Source organism: Nothobranchius furzeri, chromosome 18, assembly GCF_043380555.1.
Source record: "Nothobranchius furzeri strain GRZ-AD chromosome 18, NfurGRZ-RIMD1, whole genome shotgun sequence".
Classification (NCBI taxonomy): Eukaryota; Metazoa; Chordata; class Actinopteri; order Cyprinodontiformes; family Nothobranchiidae; genus Nothobranchius; species Nothobranchius furzeri.
In genome coordinates this window covers 23,843,393-23,862,414 of record NC_091758.1, presented here as the reverse complement: position 1 = coordinate 23,862,414, position 19,022 = coordinate 23,843,393, and the positions used below count along the sequence as shown (strand labels likewise).

Sequence of the window (19,022 nt, the reverse complement as noted above, 5' to 3'; positions counted from 1 at the left end):
CTAGTCAGGAAAAGTACTTCAACGATGCAATTTCATGTATATGAAGCTTACGTGTGACCCAACGGCTTATTTACTCACAGCATCGTTCCAGAAGTGCAGTGGTGTGTGTTCATGGCTTTAATCTTGGCAGTGGAGAAGCACAACATCATATATGGCATAAAACAGCAATAGCAAATGTGATTTCCTTCTTTTTGGTTTAATGGCGAATTGCATAAACAAACCGTGACCTGAAGTCTCAAGGGATCTTGTAATCTCGCTAGTCCAGCGAGGAAGCTGTGCCGCTGCCAAGACTTTCCCTGTGTGAAAAGGACCGCTTTGAAGTTCGTGAGTAAACCGTTCTGCTGCTGTTTTGCGCCACTGATGCTTCCAGAGTGAAACCGGCATCAGATGTTTTTCACATACCAATGGCAACCGATAAATTCAATGTTTTGTCCAAAAATTATTAACTTTAATCACCTCTGAAACGTACAATCTTGGAAAAATATCTTCCAATCATTGTGAACGTTCTATCCATCCATCCATCCATTTTCATCCGCTTATCCGGAGTCGGGTCACGGGGGCAGTAGCCTAAGTCTAGAGGCCCAGACTTCCCTCTCCCCAGCCACTTGGGCCAGCTCCTCCGGGGGAATCCCGAGGCGTTCTCTGGCCATGTGAGAGACATAGTCCCTCCACCGTGTCCTGGGTCTACCTGTAGGTCACCTCCCGGTTGGACGTGCCCGGAAAACCTCACCAGGGAGGCGTCCAGGAGGCATCCTGACCAGATGCCCGAGCCACCTCAACTGGCTCCTCTCGATGTGGAGGAGCAGCGGGTCTACTCCGAGCCCCTCCCGAATGACCGAGCTTCTCACCCTATCTCTAAGGGAGAGCCCAGCCAATCTTCAGAGAAAACTCATTTTGGCCGCTTGTATCCGCGACCTCGTTCTTTCGGTCACTACCCAAAGCTCATGACCATAGGTGAGGGTAGGAACGTAGATCGACCGGTAAATCGAGAGCTTCGCCTTCTGACTCAGCTCTCTCTCCACCACAACAGACCGGTACAATGCCCGCATCACTGCAGATGCAGCACTAATCCGCCTATCGATCTCACGCTCCAGTTTTCCCTCACTCATGAACAAGACCCTGAGATACTTAAACTCCTCCACTTGGGGCAGGACCTCATCCCTGACCCGGAGAAGGCATTCTACCCTTTTCCGAATCAAGACCATGGTCTCAGATTTAGAGAAGCTGATTCTCATCCCAGCTGCTTCACACTCGGCTGCGAACCGCTCCAACGAAAGCTGAAGATCACGTTCTGATGAAGCCAACAGGACCACATCATCCGCAAAAAGCAGAGACCTGATCCTCAGGCCACCAAAACGGATGCCCTCAACACCTTGGCTGCACCTAGAAATCCTGTCCATGAAGGTTATGAACAGAATCGGTGACAGAGGGCAGCCTTGGCGGGGTCCAACTCTCACTGGGAACAAGCCCGACTTACTGCCAGCAATGCGGACCAAGCTCTGACACCGGTCATACAGGGACCTAACAGCCCGTATCAGAGGGCCTGGTACCCCATACTCCTGGAGTACCCCCCACAGGGCCCCCCGAGGGATGCGGTCAAACGCCTCCTCCAAATCCACAATACACATGTAGACTGGTTGGGCAAATTCCCACGCACCCTCCAGGATCCCCCTAAGGGTATAGAGCTGGTCCAGTGTTCCAGGGCCAGGACAAAAACCACATTGCTCCTCCTGAATCTGAAGTTCAACAATACGACGGACCCTCCTCTCCAGAACCCCTGAATAGACCTTACCAGGAAGGCTCAGGAGTGTGATCCCCCTGTAGTTGGAACACACCCTAAAGTCCCCCCTTTTAAATAAGGGCACCACCACCCCGGTCTGCCAGTCCAGTGGGACTGCCCCCGATGTCCACGCAATATTGCAGAGCCGCGTCAGCCAACACAGCCCCACAACATCCAGAGCCTTAAGGAACTCCGGGCGGATCTCATCCACCCCTGTAGTTTTGCCACAGAGGAGCTTTTTAACCACCTCAGTGACCTCAGCACCAGAGATTCGAGAGGCCAACCCAAAGTCCCCAGACTCTGCTTCCTCACTGGAAGACGTGTTGGTGGGATTGAGGAGGTCTTCGAAGTATTCTGCCCACCGATCCACAATGTCCCAAGTGGAGGTCAGCAGCACACCGTCCCCACTATAGATAGTGTTGGTAGCGCACTGCCCCCCCCCGCCCCCCCGAGGCGCCGGATGGTGGACCAGAATCTCCTCAAAGCCGTACGGAAGTCTTGCTCCATGGTCTCACCGAACTCCTCCCATGCCCGGGTTTTTGCCTTGGCGACCACCCGAGCCGCATTCCGCTTGGACTGTGGGTACCCGTTAGCTGCCTCTGGAGTCCCACAGGCTGCTGGTGTCCACCAGCGGGTTCGGGGGTTGCCACCACGACAGGCACCGACGATCCTCTGATCACAGCTCCGGTCAGCTGCCTCAACAATGGAGGCATGTAACAGGGTCCATTCAGACTGAATGTCCCCCGCCTCCCCCGGAACATTTTGGAAGTTCTGTCTGAGGTGGGAATTGAAGCTCCTTCTGACAGGAGACTCTGCCAGACGTTCCCAGCAGACCCTCGCGATACGTTTGGGCCCGCCTGGTCTGACCGGCATCCTCCCCCACCATCTGAGCCAACTCACCACCAGGTAGTGGTCAGTTGACAGCTCCGCCCCTCTCTTCACCTGAGTGTCCAAGACATGCGGCCGCAGGTCAGATGAAACAACAACAAAGTCGATCATCGAGCTGCGGCCTAAGGTATCCTGGTGCCAAGAGCACATATGGACACCTTTATGTCCGATCATGGTGTTCATTATGGACAGTCCATGACTGGCACAGAAGTCCAATAACAAAACACCACTCGAATTCAGATCAGGGGGGCCGTTCCTCCCAACCACACCTCTCCAGGTCTCACTGCCGTTGCCCACGTGAGTGTTAAAGTCTCCCAGCAGAACGAGGGAGTCACCGGAAGGAGCGCTTTCCAGCAGCCCCTCCAAGGTCTCCAAAAAGGGTGGGTAGTCTTAACTGTAGTGTGGTGCATAAGCACAGACCACTGTCAAAACCCGTCCCCCCACACGTAGGCGGAGGGAGGCTACCCTCTCATTCACTGGGATAAATCGGTAATAATTGGCTCGTGATTCATCTATCAAAGTGTCCTCGGTCTGTTGTGGCCAACTGACCATGTGCACAAATGGTGCAATGTAGTCTTGGAGCAGCTGAACAGGAAGCAAAGTCAGAGTTGGGCTTCCTAGTATCACGGACGGAATGTTCAAATCTGTTTGCAAATTACATTCTAGGAGTTGTTTCACATGTTCTGTTCAGAGTCTGGTTCTGTGTTTGTTGGGAAATGTTTGGGTGACGGACCTGTTGTCTTTGAACACAGCCTCTGTTGGCTGGTAGAGCTGTTGGCTGGTTTGTTATTGGTGAGGGTCTGGTGAGGTTTGGGTAGAAATGGGAGCTTTTGACCTGCTTTTTGTGAGGTTTTCCCAGATAGTTGGTGGCACTGAGCTGCTGTGATTTGAGATCAAGAATAAACCAAGAAATCTATAATCTGCCTTTTTTTTACCACATAAACACCACACTATATTAGCTAGCATGCTAATTATTACACATGTATGTTACGTTAGGAATTATGCCAGGATATTACAACATTTAAAAAAAAAGTAAAACTGAACCTTTGGGAACAAGCATTGCACCTTCTTGTATACTGGAGGCGCAGCCTGAAGAAAATGGGTTGGACTTCTGGATTGTGTCTATTCAACACAATGGTTTTTACTCTAAACCATCTGATGTTGGACAGTAGTTGGAAACTTTTAAGGAAACTTGGAAAGTGATTAGATGAATCATCTGTCCTTCATTTTATATATCAGTTTCAGTCAGAAGTCTAGTTAGTGAGCTTTGTGCTCAATGAAATATGTTTCCCATACTGGGACTTTTGGTTGTTTTCATGCAGAGGTCTAGACTTGGACCCATTTTTAACTGCAGACGTGCTATAAAGCCTCCTCTTCGTAACCTTTGAAGGCGCTCAGCTCCCAGATAGCAGAGAACCTTGAGTCCGGGTCAGAGATGATGCTGAGGTTTTCTGATGAGAATCTGTTTTATTGACCTCCACGGTGCTAAAAATATCTCCCGTCTGCATTAATCAGTGTGATGCCACAGAATTTGCCATTGTGTGTAGCCTCGTTAACTTCCTCCACTGCCTCACCTGAACCGTAATCTGTCAAAATGACAGATGACCGTCAGGCGTCTTATAAAAACAGTCCAAAGACAGAAAATATTTGGCAAAAGCTACCCCTGTTGTCATGTGTTTCTTCACATATTCCAGGGCATCCTTAAGTTTTTGTCGTCACATTTGAGTGTTTTTGGGAGAACTGTCATAGGAGATAAACGGGCCGAGTGTCCTGCTGTCGGTTTGGATCGGAATTTGAGCTCCTGATGCGGGTTTATGTGGAGATGATGATGCCGAACGGCTGTCAGCAGAAGTGTCAAATGAATTACTTCACTGTCAGTCTGTCTGCTTCGACTGTTCTTCGCAGATGGTTTTAGAAACATCAGTCTAAGTCCAACAAAAATAACTGCATGTTTTAAATTGTCTTCTACGTCATGTCAGGTTAAATTCTGTTCTTAACTCCTGGTAGTTCACCTGACCGTTTAAAAACTCTCCAGTGGGTGGATTTACAGATGATTCAGGTGATTTATGAATCAATAACAAAAGAACAGTCAGTGCCCTCTGTTCCTTTAACACTGACTTCATTCCTTCGGTGACTCAAACAAAACAATTATTTTTGGCTCCTCTGTGAATAAATATAATTTGTAATGTGTTTACAATATGATCTCATTGTCTACTGCATCGCCGCTGCATTATTAATTAGTATGACATCTCTTCTTAACTGCAAATCCTTTCTTCCATTCTCATGTAGGGCCTTTTGAAATGCAGCCATTTCCCATACCACACACATGCTGGAACTGTTAGCATATAAACTTTAATAGAAAGTCTTCCATCATCAAGCAAGTTCAGGATGTGAGTAAGGCGCTGCTTTGATTGTGGATAATAAAAGATGTGAGGGGATGAGGGGGCCGAGCTCGGCTGTCAGGCTGACATGCAGGCGCCCGTCTTTATCTTCTGGCCCACTGGGGCTCATTAGCTCAGCCTGTTTACAAAGAGCGGACGACCTCCAGGGGCTAATAATCACAGGCTACAACACCATTACAGAGATGCTCGCTGCATTGGAATAATCCTCACTACCTTCCTGCTTTTCTTGGAAACCTACACGGAGACTCTAACGATGTTTACTGCAAACTGACACAAGCCGGATTTGTATTATAGGCTGCTCTTTACATGTCTGAAATGCATTAATAGTTTAGTTTTGATTTAACTTTTTTCATTTGTGTCATTTTGCATATTGATGTGTCCATTTACATCTAGATTTACTGTTATTTTACTAAGTGTTAGCATTTATGCATAATAAGCAGCATTGATGCTATTAACAGAACTGCCGCTCACTGGATGTTTTCCCTTTTTCTGCATTCTCTTCAAACCCTAGAGATGATTGTGACAATCCCAGAAAACTGGCAGGTTCTGAACTACTCAGACCAGCCTGTCTAGCACCAACAACCATGCCATGTTCAAAGTCACTTAAATCACCCTTCTTCCCCATTCTGAAGCATGGCTTGAACAGATCGTCTTGACCATGTCAACATGCCTAAATGCATTGAATTTCACATTTAACACGTTAATTAAAAATAATTATTTAGAAAAAAAAAGTTTTAAAAATGCACTCCTTTGAGCCTGAGCGTCCCCCAGTTGGGGACCGGAAAAGTTTTGCATTAGAATGTATGCCCTATATATCATATCATCAAGCTGCACCTCTTAACAAAACCATATAGATCTTTTTTACATGCTCCAAACACAACAACAACTTCAATTAACTCATTAACTGCCAATCACAACTAAAGTCGTCATTTGCATTTGTTTACTGTTTGGGCGTCGGAACGAGCCCCCGCACCGTGAGAACAAACATCCCAGTTCTAAAGCTTGATCTTCTTCTGCGTACGTCACACATCGTGTGATCAGGAAGCAGAAAATCTGTGTGTTAGGAGATAGTTTTGGGCCGCTGCTGTAAAAAAAAAAAAGTGAGGCGCGAACCGGAAAAGCTTCTGCCACTCACAATTTGACAACGGATTATGAAAGAATGGATAATGCTCGAAACGTGCAGATTCTTCCTGATGTAAGAGGTGAGTCTCCTCTTTGTTTTGGTAGCTTTTACATTGACATCATCATAGAGCGCAACGTTCTGTGACTCTTTAGAAAACTGTGAAAATGCTGAAAAATGCTGAAAGCGAAAGGCTTTTCTTATCAGGAAACAGCTGGCAGTTAATGAGTTAAATGAATCCTGACTAATTGCTCTTTATGACGAAAAGAAAGAGAGAATATGGTCTTTATTACAGCAGGAGTGACACGCACACACACAGCATTCACCTTGTTACCCTCAGCAGAACTTCACTACACCTATATACAGGTCCTTCTCAAAAATTTGCATATTGTGATAAAGTTCATTATTTTCTGTAATGTACTGATAAACATTAGACTTTCATATATATTAGATTCATTGCACACAACTGAAGTAGTTCAAGCCTTTTATTGTTTCTAATATTTTCTAATATGTATCTAAGATTTTGGCATACAGCTCATGAAAACCCAATATTCCTATCTCAAAAAATTTGCACATCATGAAAAGGTTCTCTAAACGAGCTATTAACCTAATCATCTGAATCAACTAATTAACTCTAAACACCTGCAAAAGATTCCTGAGGCTTTTAAAAACTCCCAGCCTGGTTCATTACTCAAAACCACAATCATGGGAAAGACTGCCGACCTGACTGCTGTCCAGGCCATCATTGACACCCTCAAGCAAGAGGGTAAGACACAGAAAGAAATTTCTGAATTAATAGGCTGTTCCCAGAGTGCTGTATCAAGGCACCTCAGTGGGAAGTAAAAGGTTTGGCAGAAAACGCTGCACAACGAGAAGAGGTGACCGGACCCTGAGGAAGATTGTGGAGAAGGACCGATTCCAGACCTTGGGGGACCTGCGGAAGCAGTGGACTGAGTCTGGAGTAGAAACATCCAGAGCCACCGTGTACAGGCGTGTGCAGGAAATGGGCTACATGTGCTGCATTCCCCAGGTCAAGCCACTTTTGAACCAGAAACAGCGGCAGAAGCGACTGACCTGGGCTACAGAGAAGCAGCACTGGACTTTTGCTCAGTAGTCCAAACTATTTTTTTGGATGAAAGCAAATTTTGCATGTCATTCGGAAATCAAGGTGCCAGAGTCTGGAGGAAGACTGGGCAGAGGGAAATGCCTGAAGTCCAGTGTCAAGTACCCACAGTCAGTGATGGTCTGGGGTGCCATGTCAGCTACTGGTGTTGGTCCACTGTGTTTTATCAAGGGCAGGGTCAATGCAGCTAGCTATCAGGAGATTTTGGAGCACTTCATGCTTCCATTTGCTGAAAAGCTTTATGGGGATGAAGATTTCATTTTTCAGCACAACCTGGCACCTGCTCACAGTGCCAAAACCACTGGTAAATCGTTTACTGACCATGGTATTACTGTGCTCAATTGGCCTGCCAACTCTCCTGACCTGAACCTCATAGAGAATCTGTGGGATATTGTGAAGAGAAAGTTGAGAGACGCAAGACCCAACACTCTGGATGAGCTTAAGGCGGCTATCGAAGCATCCTGGGCCTCCATAACACCTCAGCAGTGCCACAGGCTGATTGCGTCAATGTGGCATGGCATTGAAGCAGTCACGTCTGCAAAAGGATTCCCGACCAAGTATTGAGTGCATAAGTGAACATAATTATGTGAAGGTTGACTTTTTTATATTCAAAACACTTTTCTTTTATTGGTCAGATGAAATATGCAAATTTTTTGAAATAGGAATTTTGGGTTTTCATGAGCTGTATGCCATACGTGTATGTATGTGTGTGTGTGTGTGTGTATACATAAATTAAAAAAATATATATATAAATATATATATATATATATATATATATATATATATATATATATATATATATATATTAGCAGTGCTCTGCCATTATAATAAAATAATATAATAACACAACCAACAAATCCCATAATGGTTACCTTTATAATGAGACCAAATAGACCTGAAGGTTACAGAAATATACTCATTTAAGTGTGGGGTTGTCATTTGTGCCTCACTAACATTATTTTTTATTTAAAAAATTACTTGGGCGCAAATTGTCTTGAACATTTTAAATGTGATTAATCAAGATTAATTAATTACAAAGCCTCTAATTAATAATTAAAAAAAACAAGTCCTATTCTAAAGACTTTACTTATCCATAAGAATTGTCGCCAACTCTGCAGCAGCTTAGGTATTTCCACTGCAAACGCATGAGCACTCTGTAAATGGATTTAGTAAGAGCATGTGGCCGTGGCAGAACCTCAGACTTTAATTTAATCACATTTTAAAAAACAGAATTTTTATCATTTACACATGCATGTTTTATTATTATACTAACGAGTTATTTAGTCTGGTACTTTTTCACCAACAGGAGATGGAAATCCAAAACTGAACACGTGTACATCTTTGCACACTAGATCAACAGTGTTTCATGTAAACCTAAGTTAACCACTATTGCAGCAATATTTAGCATTTTTTTATGCTTCAGAAGTTTTAATTATCTTTAGGTTTGTTCAGATTACACACATTGTCTGCTTCCAAGTTAATCTACTCAAATTTAAGGTTTATGAGTATTATGAAAGGGACTGAGAAGACAAGAACCCACAAATAATTATGTTTAAAACCAGCTACGCCTTTTTGAAAGCTTGAAGTAGTTCCACATTTCTACTGATAAGAAGTGATGCAAACACACAGCTCACCCTACACTGCTCTGGTGTGTTTTCTGTTTTCCTCTTTTCTTTTGTCCACTCATCATCTCTCCCTCTTCATCTGCCTGTCCTTCCACCCACATCTTTTATCTTATAGATCTCAGTTTCCAGACAGCAGCTCGCATTCTTGCTGCTCCCACTGTTGATGCCCTCGGTGTTATGAAAGACCTGAGCCAGAACTTCCCTACTAAAGCCAGGTAGGGGGAAACATTATATAATATAAATGTGGACGAGTTTAGGTTTTAAAATTCAGTTTGGTCTTTTCTTTTTCCTCGTAGGTCCATCACAAAAACTGTGGTCAACTCTGAGATCCGGAAAGAGATTGGCGAGAACCAAAAGGTACACAAGGAGAATAAAAACAGAAATCTCTCTTAACTTATAAACCAATGTAGATTTAATTAATTATTTATGATTAATTCTAGTGACATATAAACTTTAAGCGAGACTAAAGTGTGGCCTGCGAGCCATTTGGGGCCCTCAGAAGGACTTAACACGGTCCCTTGTTGCATTTCCAGTAAATGATGATGTAGAGCTGTAGTTTTTTTGTTCTGAAGTTTTGTAATATGAAGCTTATGTTAATGACACAAAAATATATTAGGCATTTTTTTTAATATAAAAATTAAAGTTTTTTAGGTCCATTAGGACTTTTGACCATTTTAGCCTTGGTCTTTAAAGGTTTAGACACCATTGCTTTAAACCAGGCATGGGGAACCCTGGTCCTCGAGGGCCGGTATCCTGCATGTCTTTGCTCCAACACTTTTGATTCAGTGGTTGATTCACCTGTTCAGCAGCTCATCAAGCTCTGCAGAAGCTTGTTAATCACCTGCTGATTGAAATCAGGTGTGATGATGCAGGGTTGAAACTAAAATATGCTGGATAGCGGCCCTCGATGGACCAGGGTTCCCCACCCCTGCTTTAAACGGTGAAAAGGGTATTTTTCTCTTCTTTTTTTTTTATTTAAAAAGTCCATTTATGTTTCTATTTATTCACTGCTCTCTAGCTCCACAATAAACTAAAAGTGCCAAAAGATTCCCAGTCAAATGTAGAAGTTTGTTGATGATGAATTGTGGACATAACTGACCCGCTCCATCAGTTCACTTTTCCTAGAAACATCCTTCATTTCTGGACCGCAAAGGTCTTCATAAAAATGTTATGTTTTAATAAAAGTATAAAATGTTGTAAAGTTTTTACTTAGCAAGCATGAGGGAAAAATCATTTGTAAATGATGTTGGTCCAAAGTTGAAGTTAATAGTTTTTTTACTATATTTATTCAGTTCAATTCAATTCATGTTTATTTATAAAGCGCCAAATCACGACAAGAGTCGTCTCAAGGCACTTCACATAATTAACATTCCAATTCACAGTTCATTAAGCCAGTCAGAAAAAATGTTTCCTATATAAGGAACCCAGCAAATTGCATCGAGTCACTGACTAGTGTCAGTGACTATACAGCAATCCTCATACTAAGCAAGCATGCAGCATATTCAAGAATTTGTGGTTCAGGATGAATTTTTTCTTTAAGGTTTTTTTTCCCCAAAACTGGGATTGGGACCAAACTCTGGCTCTTGAGATGATTACTTGAATATTTTCACTTTACTTGATGAAAAGACTAAAAGGTAGACATAGATGGTGTTTGAGATGTTTGCAGACACAAGTTCTTAATGAAAAGCCGCTAAACTCCCATGATCCTTTTCTTTTCTGACTCACTTGTACGTTTTCCATCCATCTGACTTGTTGGTTAGGAATAACAAAGCTCTGATCACCAGTGTGATCCAATAAAGACGAGCAGATAATGTAGTGGCGTGCAGCCGCAGCTCCTTGGCCTCCCAGCTTCAGCCTGAAGGGAAATACCTCCTGTTGTTGTTTGTTCTCGTCACCTTTTATCGTGTGATAGATTGTAAACAGCATCCGAGTTGAAAAGCGTTTTGGTTTCTGACAACGTGTTAGGCTCTGCCGCCCTAATAACGAAGTAGGTAATCATCCTTTTCTCCTCGTCGATGTGTTTTCACTCCTCCTCCCACCTCCTCACGCCTCCCGGTTCCCGGCGCTGTTCTCACATTATCTAGTTGTGCAGAAGACGGGAGTTTGGATTGGTGGCGGGGGTGTGCAGACAGACGTCCTAATTACTGAGTCGGTGATTCATTCAGCAGACGCACTCAGTCCTGCGGCAAGAAATGATTATTGATTGAAGTGGTTTGGACACCAGTTCTTCTTCCTCTCACACACACACACACACACACACACACACACACACACACACACACACACACACACATACACACACTTTCAGAGTTTAAGTGGGACGAACAATATTTGTGTTAATCATGTCTTGTTGTAATTGCGGCATCTGGAGTATGATTAATCTGATGTCTTTGTCTTTCTGTAATGAGATTTGACTGCGCCAGAATAACTCCGAGCCCTCCGCTGCCTCTGCAGAAACACACACACACATCTTCGTTTTCCTAATAATTAGACCTGTTTAGTGTGAGGTCTGATTGCGTTAAACAGACTTTGAACAAAAGCTGTCGGAGCTCGTTTGGAGCTGTCAACTTGGCTCGTTGCTGCTTTGCGGTGCTTCTGGTTTTACAGCGAGTCGACTGCTCAAAGGGAGGTTCTGATGTCACCTGCTGCAGAGTGTGGCGGTCTGCTCAGCTGATGAGAAGGATCCATATTTGATATAAACAGGCCGGTTAGTCACTCTGACATGTCTCTCTTTTCAGTTTTTCAAAGGAACACTGGGGTTGCAGCCGGGGGACTCGGCCCTGTTCATCAACGGGCTGCTCATAGATCTGGACACACAGGACATCTTCAGGTAGACGCGCTCATGAATGAATATCTGTTATTGAGATAGTTGGTAGGATAAAGGAGCCCAGACCCAAAAGTTATAGTCACAAAAGTTAAATAAAGACTTGAAGTACATGTAATGGATCTTTCATCTTAAAGTTTCTCTGTAAATTACCAAAGCTAACAGTTTATTGATGCTTCAAATCCTCAAAAACACGTGAGAGGCGACAAGGCCTCGGAGGTCATGTGATCATCAGATGTGAACCGTGGTGTTAAACGCCCACAGACACCTTCACACCAACTGTCGATGTGAACACACACTCACCTCTGCTGCGTTACGTTTAGCGTGTTGGATGTGCTGCGCGGCGAGGCGAGGGTAATGGAGGGTCTGCGCTCGCTGCTCATCGAGACGCCCTACATCCACGACATACTGAAGCTCAACGTCCAGCCCTCTGATTCTGACTACGCCGTGGACATCCGCCACCCCGCCATCTGTGTAAGAGCTCACATGCAAAGCATCACACCGAAGAAGGAACTGAGCCGTGAAACTCTGAGAGAAAGCGTTTCCTTTCTCGTCTTCGAGCGTTAGACCTCTACCTGCTAAGTCGCCTTTTATCATTATTTTCTCTTTAGTGGATTAACAACCTGGAAACGGACCACAGGTACAGCTCGTGGCCCTACAACGTTCAGGAGCTCCTCAGGCCAACTTTCCCCGGAGTCATCAGGCAGATCCGCAAGAACTTTCATAATCTGGTAAACCCACGGCCGAACAAACAACAAACGGTTTGAGTTTTCACCCTCAAGGAAAGTAACGGCGTGTGACTTTTTACAGGTGATCATGTTGGATCCGACCCAAGAGAACACGGTTGAGCTGCTGAGTGTGGCAGAGATGTTTTACGACAACAATATTCCTCTCAGGTTGGTCACAATCCAAGCTCCCTGGTCTTAAAAGTTTCAATCATGGCTCCAAAGTCTGAAAAACGGCATCATGATGGTCGTTCTGTGGGCGGGCGGAGCAGGCAGCACGTTTCTGAGCTTTAACCGTTTGTGATGAAGGATCGGGCTGGTGTTCGTGGTGTCTGACGAGGACGACGTGGACGGCATGCAGGACGCGGGCGTGGCCCTGGTCAGAGCTTACAACTATATCAGAGACGAGGTGGACAGCCACAGCGCATTTGAAGCCGTCCTCTCAGTGAGTTCAGTTATTTAAAAAAAAAAAACTTTTGAAATTAGTTTACCTTCAAATCCTCCAAATTTCTGCCGGTCCATTTTTTGTCTCACTAGATGTTTAACCGCGTGCCGATCGGAGGACGGCTGAGCGTCGGGGACGTTGTTAAAGTTCTAGAGAAGAGATTTCCCTATGTGGAGGTCAGCAGTGTCCTCGGAGCAGACTCGAGCTACGACACCAGCAGAAAGGTAATCACAGCTGACTTTAAACGGTATCATTTACACGAATAACAGATTATTTAACCCAATCTGCCGGCTCTTCATCCCTCCTCTTCTCTGTTGTTTCTAACATGTGACCTCATCAGGAAGGACGGCTGTACTACGAGCAAACAGGATTGGGCTCGCTCCCCGTCGTCATGTACAATGGCATCCCTTTCCAGCGGGACCAGCTGGACCCTGACGACCTGGAAACCATCACTATGCAAAAGATCCTGGAGACGACGTCCTTCTACCAGAGAGCCGTCTACCTGGTTCGTCACACCTGGATTTGCTCAAAAATCTTTAGTTTAATCAGTTCAGAAGCTGAAAACCCTTTTTTTAACGATTATTTCTGATTATAATCGTTCACTCAGAGATTTTCATGCAGGCTGAACATGAAAATAGTGTCCTACACCTATCTCCTGCATTAGCTTCTGACAGAAAATAGACAGAGAAACTCCAGGATTAGAAAATCCTGGCAGATCTACGTCACACTGTCATTTAGCATTTATGGACTCACCCATCCTGACTCACGACGGGGAAGGCTGTTTTGTCTTTAGAATCCAGGAAGCAGCATAGAACATCTTGGCTAGTAGATGCTAACTGTTAGCATTAGCAGCTCTGCTACACATCAGAACTCCTCCAGACTTGTGTTATTTGCGGAGAGAAAACATCAACAATGCAGAGTCATTGGTAGAGTTACGTTGCTGTTAGCCAATCAGAGGAGAGATGTCCGAATAACAGGAAATGAGACTCCAGATCTTGCCGTCTGAAGCTTACGACTAGCTCCTGAAACTGGTGCATCAGTGCTTTGTTTCCCTCGAGTTCGACTTTCAAGGCATTCATTCGTACCAGACACCATTGCAGATGTATTGAATAAACAAGTGTTCCACACCTTTAAAGCAACAAGATACTTAAATAAATTTAATTTAACCATCAAAAGGAACTTGATATAGATGTTTAATTTGTGGCTTTTCTGATGTAGTTTGTAGAATTACACTTTTGTAGCACAAAAAACATAAAAGGAAAATATTTAAGTTAATGACAAATCTTCATTTAGCTCACTTTCTACTTGTTCGTCATTTCAGATGAGTTTAATTATTATATAATATAATTTATTTACTGTCAAACCTTTAAGAGGGAAACACCTGTAGCGCCTTCAGGAAACGCCGCGCTGCACCACTCTGATCCTAACTAACGCGCGTCTTCTCCCGGGTTGCAGGGCGAGCTGCAGACGGATAACGACGTGGTGGAGTTCATCATGAATCAGCCCAGCGTAGTCCCCCGGCTCAACCCCAGGGTGCTGTCCTCCAGCAGGACCTACCTGGACCTGTCCAGCACCAGTGAGTACAGCTTCAGCTGAAACACCGCAGAGAGGAACATAAAGTAGTTTTCCATTATGGACTTTAACAGAGCCCAGCTCGATATTTAATTATGAAGATTTGCAAGTTCAAGTTTCCTGTTTCTGATTCATGTTTTCTCCACTAGCCCTGATTTATGATATGGAGTCACTTTTTTAGTGTGATGTTAAACAGCGTCGCTTCCTTTTCCATGTTTTTGCAGACAACCACTTCATAGACAACTACGCCCGTTTCTCCACCCTGGACACGAGGGAGAAGAGCGCCGCCGTAGCCAACAGCATGAACTACATGACTAAGAAAGGTTTGAAAATAAACAAATCAATAAAAGAAAGGCGTGTCCTCCAGCCTGACCTGTCCTGTCCCCCTTAATCTCCGGGCTTTAGGGATGACCACCACCAACAGGCATGGTAACCTCCTCTCCCTTCTCTTGCTCTTTTTAACCCTTTCTGTCTGCCACAGACCCGCCATCACATCTGTGACTCCACCACTCCCACCGTGCATGTCGCATTGCTCAGAGGAATCGAATGACTAATGCACGGGATTATTCTGTATTAAGATTTATCTGTTCTTCTTAGGGATTGCATGACTGGTTTTTCCGTAGCTGCATGATATTTAAGTGAAGAATTCACATGTATTGATTTTTTTTTCACATCACAGACACTGCAACCAGGGGGCAGGAAATACACGTATCCCAGTCTGGGAAATCCAGCTCCACGGATGACATCATTAGGAAATAATGTGTCCAGTTTTCCCAGATTACCGTTCTGTCTAGATTGAATGGTTGTGCAGTAACCATTTATTCCTTAAACATTAAAAACTACGTTCATTACGGGTGTTTGCGTTTTAACGTCTTTTGGTCAGTGTCCAGGACTTTGCCCCCTGGATGCATCCAGATTGTCAGCCAGCGACACGCCCACACATGTCACTTCCTGTCTTTGACCTGACCTTTTTGTTGCTCTGGTTTCTTGTCAGATGAAGGGTCCATCCGTCCTGTGACTTTCTGGGTGGTCGGTGACTTTGATGAGCCCTCAGGACGTCGGCTCCTTTATGACGCCATCAAACACATGGTACAGTAACCAGAGAGTCTCTCTGTTAACCATACTTACCTATGATCAGCCTGAAGAAAACTCGTTCTGGAAATTTTGCATTTGTAGGACATCAAGTGGGCCATAATACCCCTAAAAGGGACCAAACTTTAATGTTGGCTGTGGAAATCTTCTTGCTCCAGCACAGATGCTCTCAGCCAGCTTCCTCTCTTTACCTGGGATCAGATTTATTGATTTGAATCTCAAAACACGCACTTCTGGGTTCTGGAGTCGTCGTCCGGACTTCTTGAGTCCTGATGCTGACATTCAGGCAGCAGGATCCATCAACACCTGGAAGTTTGGGTTCCTGCTTTCATAAATAAGGAAAATGAGGGAAACTAAAAGCAAAAATGAAGAAGAGATGATAGAGAACGACTCTCATGGAGAAAATGATTCATTTAAAAATGTCCTGCCTCGCAGTGATGGATAAAGACATGAAGCTGATTTTTTTTCTGTGATATTCTGAACACCTGTGTGGAAGGTTAACATGATACCAAGGGCTGAAGGTAGCAGAAGATCTTCTCCTAAGCATTTCTGCTCCACAACAGAAAACCAGCAACAATGTTCGACTCGGGATGATCAACAACCCATCCGCTGCTCCGTCTGCTGAGACAAGCCGCGTGGCCAGAGCGGTCTGGGCCGCCATGCAGACGCAGTCCGCTAATAACGCCAAGAACTTCATCACCAAGATGGCAAAGGAGGAAACTGCTGCTGCTCTGGAGAAAGGCGTGGTTGTGGCAGAGTTTGCTGTCGGGGTGAGGAGTTTCTCCTACAGGATGATTCATCGGCTCCTTTCCTTTTTATAAACGTTTTCACTCTTTTCCCTTCAGGGTATGGATTTGTCGTTGTTCCAAAGTGCATATGAGGGTCCCAAATTTGACTTCCTGCTCTCCCACGCTGCTTTCTGTCGAGATGTGCTGAAGCTGAAGAAAGGACAGAGGGCGGTTATCAGCAACGGAAGAGTGAGTCAGAGTTGTTGCTGCTTGTTTAAGAGAAACTTTAAACCTGCAGGGAAACAGGTGAGCAGCATAAAGCCTGTGCTAATGGAGGAAACTGTCTCTCTGCACAGATCATAGGTCCTCTGGACGAGGGCGAGGTGTTTAACCAGGATGACTTCCTGCTGTTGGAGAACATCATCCTGAAAACATCTGGAGAACGCATCAAAAGCAAAGTCCAGGGCTTTGAAATGGAGGAGGACAGGTATCGTTACTGACTTCATGAAGTAGCTTCATTGATGATGAAGTTCTCCAACGTGCTGATGAAGCGTTTCCCTCAGGGCCAGCGACCTTGTCATGAAGGTGGATGCTCTGCTCTCCTCTCAGCCCAAAGGGGAGGCCCGGCTGGAATACGGCTTTGCAGACGATCGCTACAGGTAAGCTCCGCCTCCGTGATGTTTACAGACCCGTCTTTCAGCAGGGGGACTCTAAAAGCTGAACACACAGACCATAAATCGCTAAAAGCAGCATGTTCTCTGTAGAGAAGAGGAAAATCTGTTTTGTTTACTTCACTCCATCATTGATCTGCGTGTTGTCGGCAGTGCTGTGAAGATTCGACCTAAGGAGGGAGACGTCTACTTTGATGTTGTTGCAGTGGTGGACCCGGTAACGAGGGAAGCTCAGAAACTGGCTCCACTTTTAATGGTTGGTCTCTGGTTTGAGTGGATGACCCGTCTCTGTCTCCGTCCTGCTCAGGCTTTTATCCTGCCCCCTCGTCTGATTTCTCTCCTCTGTGTCTTTGTCCCTCCTTGTGTCTCTATCGTCTGCAGGTTCTGAATCAGCTTGTAAACATCAACTTAAGGGTCTTCATGAACTGTCAGTCCAAACTGTCAGATATGCCGCTGAAAAGGTAAAAACAATGAGCATCAACAATTATATTTAGGTTTAAAAAAGTAAAATATTAAAACACTGAAACTTAAGTGCCGAAAACTTCTGTTCTTGTTTTATTTCTGTGGCTCCAAAGGCCTGTTTTTTTTTTTTTTTTTGGTTTTTATTTTTGCATTTAAATGTTTCAGATCAGTAACAAAATGTCAATGTCAGACAACAAATGCAGTTTTCTAATGATTTTTTCGTTTGTTACATTAAAAAATGTTGAGTTGGGAAAAACCCACTTGAGACGCCTAAACGATCTCAAAAAGCAACACGCTACGTCCTAAAAAACCCGGAACCGCTGTTCCCACAGACACAAGTGGAAGTGTGTCCCGTTACATCAGTCAAACATGGAGGTGGCAGTGTGGAGGTCTGGGGCAACATGAGTTCTGCTCTCTAGCTGACCAACCTCTGACCTTTGACCTTTAGCAGGCCTTTAATTCTAGGAAACTCTCAAATGTGGCTGAATTAAAAGTCAGTTACTTTTTCACATGAGGTTGGCATAGCTTGTATTTATTCAGGTCAAATAACTTTTTAATATTTGCTTTTGATTTGAAACATTTAAAGTTTGACCCAAATAAGCAAAAATGACTTTTTCACAGCTCTGTTGATAAAATAAATGAGTTAAAACATCTTCTGAAGAATCGGCACTCATGAAAACTTCCTCTGCCCCCCCCCCCACACACACACACACACACACACACACACACACACACACACACACAGCTTTTACCGCTATGTTTTGGAGCCGGAGGTGGCGTTTCAGGTGGACGGGAGTTTCTCTCCCGGACCCATGGCCAAGTTCCTGGACATGCCTCAGTCACCGCTCTTCACCCTGAACCTGAACACCCCAGAGAGCTGGATGGTGGAGTCTGTGCTGACCCGCTACGACCTGGACAACATTTACTTGGAGGAGGTCAGGCTAACTCCACCTTGAACTCAAAATTAAACCAATTTTTATGAATTACACCAGTTTTCTATCATCACTGCACTTTTGACTTTGGTGTTTGGAAAGATGGAGGTTTTATTTTTGTTGACACTCACCATGAAGCTTTCAGGCAATGAGTAACCATGGAGACGACCGCTTTAGATGATTCGTAGGTTAAACGGCCCAAGCTTCTTGGTTCTTGACTTTCTTGTTCTTTACCTCTCTGCTAAACTTTCCCCTGTGTTGGGACATTTTTCACCAGCAGCTTCAGCTAGTTTGGTTAGTCTCCACCAGTGTTGGAAGTAACGCCGTTTAAATATAACGGCGTTACTAACTGCGTTCTTTTTTAGGTAACGGAATAATCTAATTACTTTTCCCACTGCTGCAACGCCGTTACTGGGGACGGAGGGTTGTGCGTTACTATGTGCTTGTCCAACGTTGAGCAACAGTGTGAGGCTTTCTGACCGCCACACTTCAGCTGCAGCCAGGGAGAGAGAGGTGTCAGTAACGCACTTACAAACACGATGATGATTGGCCGGGTGGGCGGAGACCCTCAGTGTTCTCACGGTCTCAGTCGCTGCCTGCTGTAGACCCAACAGAACGGTGATGGGAATAACG

The 19,022-nt window shown here is 44.6% G+C and overlaps 1 protein-coding gene across 2 annotated transcripts in view; it reads left to right on the top strand.

Annotated features, from left to right (window-relative positions):
- The window catches only part of uggt1 (UDP-glucose glycoprotein glucosyltransferase 1), a 34,457-nt gene that overhangs the window by 9,505 nt on the left and 5,930 nt on the right, over positions 1–19,022 (top strand). Inside the window, exons 10-29 of one of the 2 annotated variants that reach the window (XM_070546845.1) lie at positions 9,054–9,153; positions 9,235–9,295; positions 11,677–11,768; positions 12,086–12,236; positions 12,374–12,493; positions 12,573–12,658; positions 12,797–12,932; positions 13,025–13,156; positions 13,273–13,437; positions 14,388–14,508; positions 14,729–14,827; positions 14,910–14,933; positions 15,499–15,593; positions 16,160–16,366; positions 16,442–16,573; positions 16,681–16,811; positions 16,888–16,983; positions 17,149–17,251; positions 17,377–17,456; positions 18,203–18,392. In XM_070546845.1, coding sequence (XP_070402946.1) covers positions 9,054–9,153; positions 9,235–9,295; positions 11,677–11,768; positions 12,086–12,236; positions 12,374–12,493; positions 12,573–12,658; positions 12,797–12,932; positions 13,025–13,156; positions 13,273–13,437; positions 14,388–14,508; positions 14,729–14,827; positions 14,910–14,933; positions 15,499–15,593; positions 16,160–16,366; positions 16,442–16,573; positions 16,681–16,811; positions 16,888–16,983; positions 17,149–17,251; positions 17,377–17,456; positions 18,203–18,392 — 2,321 coding nt within the window. The remainder of the gene's footprint in view (positions 1–9,053; positions 9,154–9,234; positions 9,296–11,676; positions 11,769–12,085; positions 12,237–12,373; positions 12,494–12,572; positions 12,659–12,796; positions 12,933–13,024; positions 13,157–13,272; positions 13,438–14,387; positions 14,509–14,728; positions 14,828–14,909; positions 14,934–15,498; positions 15,594–16,159; positions 16,367–16,441; positions 16,574–16,680; positions 16,812–16,887; positions 16,984–17,148; positions 17,252–17,376; positions 17,457–18,202; positions 18,393–19,022) is intronic. The other variant, XM_070546846.1, reaches the window with a different exon arrangement.